Raw genomic sequence first — 7,182 nt, forward strand, 5'->3', positions numbered from 1 at the left:
CCCCCCTTCTCTCTCTCCACTCTGAGGTTTTCCTGGGATACCACAGTCAGCTTTTCCCAGGGAGCCTGAAGAGAGGGAGTGGAAAGTAGAGACGAGCAGTTAGGGAGAAGTGGAGATAGTGAGAGAGAAAAACAAACTGAGAGCAAGGATTTTGTTTACTTGTTCTGTGTTCCCACCACGCCCAGATAACACGCAGTTTGATATAGGACATAAACACCGAAAACCTCTTCTGCGTGACAACAAGAAGGCTGTATATCACGCTGTGACGGTAAACTGTTGCTGTTCTCTTCGGCAGCGAACACATCCTGAATAAAGAGTTTAGACGGTGAAGCCCTGCTAAGATGTAAAGAGGCCATAAATGCTTAAACACATGCTGGGCACACACACACAGCACACACATGCACACACACACACACATGGTCCACTATATAAGATTTCAACCTGGCAGTCTCTGCTGCTGTACTTTATGGGTTAACATTGACGGTATGTAACGTAATCTACGTGTTTACAGAAAGGAAAGACTTTTTTGAAGTGTCTCTGGGTGTTGCGTTGTGGTTCCCTTTTTGCTGTTCCTCTTTTCAAGCATACTCATGTGAAGGTTTGCTTATGTGCAGGATAGCAAAACATGCAGGACTGCAACGATTATTTTCATTATTGATTAATCGTTGGTCTATAAACTGTTAGTTATTGGCAGAAACAGTACACATGTACGTGGTTTTCTACGTTTTGGATGAGATAATCGGTCAATAACTTCAATATATTGGAAGGTTATAGGTTAGGACTTTTGGTTATCCTGAAAAAGGAATTTAAACGCAATTAATGTAATTTTATTCCTAATGTGCAGATTCATTGATGATAATAAAAACAATCATCAGTTACAGCCCAAGATGATAATTCTCTATATTTAGGCAGTAAATATATAATTGCGGTTTGTCGTGATAAGCTGAAGTAGTAAAACAAATGTGGCAACCCAGTCACATAGAAGTGGCAAACATATACCTGTGAACACACACACACACACTGCAGAATGTGAGCTTATTCAGGTCTTTGCTGTAATAAAGCCCCTAATCTGCCCATACACGCCATGAATGGAGACATTCCTCTTGCCTTACTCAACCACACACACACACACACACACACACACACACACACACACACACACACACACACACACACACACACACTGCAGAATGTGAGCTTATTCAGGTCTTTGCTGTAATAAAGCCCCTAATCTGCCCATACACGCCATGAATGTCTCCATTCATGGCGTGTATGGGCAGATTAGGGGCTTTATTACAGCAAAGACCTGAATAAGCTCACATTCTGCAGTGTGTGTGTGTGTGTGTGTGTGTGTGTGTNTGCAGAGGAGAGGAGAGTTATGGGTTAGGAGGGATAAGACTTGTTATCTGCAGCTGTTCATGCCTTGTATGATGGCGCGTGGGGGTTAATAAACACAAGCAGGGAAGGAGAGGTAAAGATAGATAGCTCAGGAGAGAGCGGGAAGCATGATAGAGAATCATGTCTTTCCTCTGTTTACGGTCAATGACAGAAACACTTGTGCAACCTTATCACATAACACAGCATATGACCAGTCTGGGCCCAAACCCTCACCCCCCTCCGCATCACGTGCACATCAGGACAAGGCATCCTTCAGGTCGCTCTAAACTTTCCTAAATCTTTCTGTCTCTCCTCTCTCTTCCCTCCGGCTTCTCGCTCACACAGCTTCATCCAGATACAACCGGCAGCAGTCTGACTTTTAGGTTTAGTGACAGGGCTGTCATTATATATATATATATACAAATATATACATCTAAGAAAAAAGAACACTTTCAGTGCTCATGGCATGTTGTTGGTGTAGTTCATATTTTCCTCTTTTTTAAAACACTTTCCTGACACCCATGTCTTTAAATCAAAATCTGCTTATAGCTTTTTATAATTATAGTTTTAAGCACTCAAACATATTCATAATGCTTTATATCAATACGCATAGACCATAAGTTTATTATAATATTTCATATTTTCCGTTTACCGACCTTTTCTTGAGGAGCAAAATTTATTATAATTATCCTAGTTGAAATATATTTATAATGCATTTTAATCACTGTGATAATGATTTATAATACAATAATAAGTTAGTGGTCATTGCTTGCTTTAAATTATACTTGACATCATGGTTTATTATATTGCCTTATTCTGTGATATTGTTAAAAAGCATTCTGCATATTTATGAGTGTTTATAAGTATGATCATATCAGATTATTATTCATTACAGTATATATTTATAACGCATTATAAACATGGGCTTTATAGAAAGTGCTACCAACATCTTCTAAGCTGTGTATAAAGGCGGGAACACTTGAGAGCTACAACAGGTCGGCTGCCTTTCCGGCATACATACAGTTATACAGGTTAAATGCAGGGTCTTGTCCCCTACGACCCTCACAGTTTCCACAGGGTAGGCCAAGAGGTCCAGAGTCACCTCGGGGCTCCACAGGTTCAGAGTTCAGTTCGATCCACAGACTGCTCCACAGGTCAGTGTTAATCAGCACCTGGGGGCCGGGGGGGTCCTCCAGGCCTGGATGCATGGCTGGTTTCACAGTTTACAGTCAGTGTGAAGTTCACTGCAGCATGATATCTTTGAGGTTTTCCTGCAGGATGGTGTCCTTGACAGCGTGAAAGACAAAGCGGATATTTTCTGTGTCTATCGCAGTGGTGAAGTGATGGAAGAGCGGCTTCCCCCGGTTCCTCCTCTTACGGCTGAACGACTGCACCAGGAACGCCTGGACGGAGCAGAGCAGGGAAAACATATTTACAAGTTTCAGTGTACCTTTTACTGTAGGCTTTTCTTAGACATTGTGCATATGAAAAACATGTTACTGCATAAGACACAACTGGTTTCCACAGTTGGTTTGGGGAAGTAAATCTCTTGGTTGGGTAAACTGTATTCTAATCATGCTTTTTACATGTATGCAGACAAAGACTAGTAATCAATGTGGGGTGGCAGATGAAAGAAAAGATTATTAAAAGTAGCTATAAAACCTTATATTCAGAATATTTCCATCCAATCAAAGAGCTTAAGGTCAATCCAGGCCATGACCTGATTCAACACAGGTGTACAGCGGACCAGGGGTCTCAGTTTAAAAACATCAGAGAGAATACACACTAAATGGAAGGGCGTGTGGCGCAGTGGGTTAATGCGCTGATCTTCGAATCAGAGGATAGCAAGTTCGAGTCCCACTGCAGTCAGCTTGTCGTTGTGTCCCTGAGACACTTCACCCCTAATTGCTCCTGTGGGGATTGCCCACAGTATTGAGTATGTAAGTCGCTTTGGATAAAAGCGTTTAACAAATGACATGTAATGTAATGTAAAGTACAAATGACTGCGTATGTTCAAATGAGGAAAGAAGGAAAAAAATGTACGCCCAAATAATTCAGATTTATAAAAATGTGTTTACTCCTTCCATTGTACAATACCCTTCCTCATATAAAGTAATCTATCATGTGCCATCGCTGTCCTTACTGACATTATCAGTTATTATCTTGTTTTTCAATGCATGTCAAAATTGAGTATTTGTTGTGGCAAATTGTCTTTTTATTTGTTGACAGAACAAACAAAAGGCTGCAGTGGTCCGCCAGTTGATTGGCAAGCGTGCATGCTCATTTGAATGTATGTGTATTCGTGCATTAAGCATTGGTTTATTAACAGAAGGAGGAAGGTAAGGAGCAACAATGACAAAACGTAGTTTGGTGCCTCATACTGCATTACTAAAAGCCTCTGTGATGTCAGTGTGTTTGTGTACCTGAACGTCCTCTAGCCTCCGCGTGTCTCCCCTGTAGTCGGGGAAATGCTTGCGGATATCCACCTTGCGAATCTTTTCCACCAGCAGGTCTGTTTTGTTGAGGAAGAGGATGATGGACACGTTGAGGAAAAGCTTGTTGTTGACAATTGTCTCAAAGATATTCATGCTCTCGACCAGACGGTTTGTCCTTCGATCCTCCATCAAGACCTGCAGTAACACACACACACACACACACACACACACACACACACACACACACACACACACACACACACACACACACACACACACACACACACACACACACGCACACAAACAGTGTTATCCTTTGTTTTGGTTTTTTTCAGGTTTTATCTGAGCACCAATTAAGGATTCAGCCGTCATCATATGACTGCTGATTTGAACGGGAGCCATGACTGAGGGAACAATCACGTTACATCAGCCAACCACAAAGAGAGCTTTGTGCAGGTCTCAAATGTCCTCTCTGATGGTTCTTGCACATGTTGTCATTCTATAAGTCAAGGGAGTATGGATCACACTGTGTAACTCTCCTCGTTTCAACATGGTTACATGATCAGACGTGCATTAATGTTACCTGATCGTACTCTGACGATGACACCATGAAGAGTATGGATGTGATCCCGTCGAAACACTGAAACCACTTCTGCCTCTGGGACCTCTGCCCTCCGACGTCCACCATCTTGAAAGGAATCTTTTTTATGATAAAGTCATGCTCCACAATTCCTTTTGTCGCTTTTCGCGCAAACAAAATGTCCTGCTTGCTGGGGATATATTTCTGAAAAAAAACAACACATTTTATTAGAAGATGAAAGAGGGGAAGAAATAACAAGTGCACTTAAGATGTAACAAGTCACCCTGACTCACCATTTGACCAATACGATCCAAGTTATCCAGGAAGTATTTGACTGACTCGCTCTGCAGATACAAAAAACAAAAAACATATCAGTCATCTAATAAGGCTGAGATAACCCAACTTAAAAATCCCAAATCATCAAAGTAAAGCACTAAATCTCACGAATAAAACAATTTCATTTCTTGTATTTCCTTATTTTTTGAATCACATTACATGGAAGCTGTCGTACTGTGGTTATTGATTTAATAATACATCAATCGATGAATTCTGCCCAGTAAGCTAAAAAGGACAGAAACCTTGTGAGCAACAATAATCATATCAGTCTCATTATAATATTTGGAGCATGCTCTGTTACCACGAAGCAGAGCTGGTTTCACAGAAAGCAACATGACTTAATATGTTGTTCAAGGACATTGTTTTCCAGGACTAAGACGAGACATAACAGACGTCATTAATCATTTAGTTTGACTGCATATTGTTGATGAGAAAAAAAACAGTCCAAAATGAAGTTCACAGAAATAAAACTCTACTGAAATGTTTCGTTTACAAAAAGAGAACAACTATTATAGACTGTTCTCTTTTCCGTTGCCTGCATATGATGACAACACCAGCAGCAGCACACAATGAGCACAGTCAGGACAGTCTGGAGTTCAAATTAAAAATGACAATAACAGGGCTTTGGAGAAAGATACCAGGTGAAACGCTGGCAAGCTTGAAAAAAATCGGACTAAAACTACTAAAGTAGGCTTCTTTGAGATAAATCTTGAATGTCCAGACTTTACAGTAGGTGAACTAAGACTCTAAATGTGATATGATTTAACAAGGAAATTCGACTAGGATTTCATTTAAAACATATGTGACAAAAGGAACAGTATTGTTAAGCTGCCTTGAAGCGAAGGATTTACCCACAACGCAGTGAACTAAAGTGACTCAGTGACTGGATCCTTGTGTTTATGTGACCCCTGATGCTATCCGTGCGTTGTCTCATAATCACATTTAGTGTGTTTGTTGCATTTCCCCACAGAAACTGCCAGGACTGTAGTTCCTCTCAGATCTACACAACCTTCTCTGTCTTTTATGCCTTATTTTGTTTTTCTGGCCAAATAACTCCCCTCTCATCAAGCGTGTTATCTCTTCCAACAAGATATGTTTTCATCTCTGCTTTTGAGAAGGACGCTCAAAAACTGATCAGATTTGACACAAGAGGAAGAACTCGTTTTTATTTTGAAGCAGATCCAAAACACAGGGCGAATACAAATCATGCTTCACTTTTGTTATGTGTCAGAACAATCTAAAATAAATCTAAAAGGATAATTCATGTTAAAGTCAGAGCAAGAAATGTTTCTGTTATTTAACTGGAGTCTGAGGAGCATTGGCCTTGGCGGAGGTCTGCGCTCTTATAGTGTCATTAAAAGTTTTATTGAAAAAGCTCTGATTAACCCGCTGTGCCCTACGTATCCGGCACTAAATAGCATGCAGTCAGAGTTAGCTCCTAGCTGGGGAACAAAGTCAAGCATTGGGCACCTAAAGACAGATGTGAGAAGCAAAAGAAGACTACACATTTGACAACAATTCCTTGACTGAGCAATAGTGTGGTTTAACTGCAGTTTTTCTGTATTGGTTTGCACAACTGGAGAACATTTTTAAGAAGCTGCTAATTGATTTTCACACTGTTCAGAAATCAATGGTAACCAGTGGGCGTCTGAAACAGCAGCAGAGGTTTGTCTAAAGCACAGCGCAATAATTATAAAATGGTTTTCAGGGAAGTTAAGTAATTTGCTGTAAATGGGCTGAAACTGAAACATTTGTTTTGTGATTGTTCTTTACACTTGTGATTTCTGACAACACTTTAAAGCTGAATCTCTCTCTCTCTCTTGGTTTGGACACATTCAGCAGGAAACAGCTGTGTGTGTGAAAACAGTGGAGAGAGACATGGGGGAGGGAGGGATTAGCGAGTCAGACAGGACCTAGTTACAAAGTCACACACACACACACACACACACACACACACACACACACACACACACACACACACACACACACACATACTTGGGACTAACTACAATACAGCATTATTCCTCTCTATGAGCCTCAAACCTTGCAGATTTTCGTCACACTGATCCAACTCAGTTAAATTAATCTCTGTCGGTCTGACATGACGAGTAACAACCAGGAAACGTGACCCCCGTATGAGTGAGATGTGACCCCCTGACCTCGCGCCGCTGACCTACAGTGTCACAGCAATACGAAACACAAAGCCGGCCGCTCTGATTGGTTCAGCTGGACATGAACAGGAGGAGGGGCTTGATGTTGGGAAAAGCAGGGAGAGGGGAATTCCCAGAGATGAAGGGATACGCAAACAGAGAGAGAGAGACAGAGAATCACACGTGAGCAGACACACAAACACACACACACACACACACACACACACACACACACACACACACACACACACACACACACACACACACACACGCAAACACATTTCCACAGATGCTTTGCCATCAG

General features: G+C 41.3%; 1 protein-coding gene across 1 annotated transcript; it reads right to left on the reverse strand.

Annotated features, from left to right (window-relative positions):
- Nucleotides 1-1,353: 1,353 nt before the first annotated feature.
- LOC104953227 (guanine nucleotide-binding protein subunit alpha-12) lies at nucleotides 1,354-4,751 on the reverse strand (the record flags this gene model as incomplete). The annotated part of the gene is made up of 4 exons (XM_010780141.1): nucleotides 1,354-2,780; nucleotides 3,801-4,007; nucleotides 4,396-4,596; nucleotides 4,686-4,751. Coding segments are annotated over 4 exons (636 nt in total), but the record flags the coding sequence as incomplete, so codon positions are not given.
- Between the last annotated feature and the right edge of the window lie 2,431 nt (nucleotides 4,752-7,182).

Source organism: Notothenia coriiceps, unplaced genomic scaffold (assembly GCF_000735185.1).
Source record: "Notothenia coriiceps isolate Sejong01 unplaced genomic scaffold, NC01 NC01_scaffold00000460, whole genome shotgun sequence".
In the NCBI taxonomy this organism is placed as follows: domain Eukaryota; kingdom Metazoa; phylum Chordata; class Actinopteri; order Perciformes; family Nototheniidae; genus Notothenia; species Notothenia coriiceps.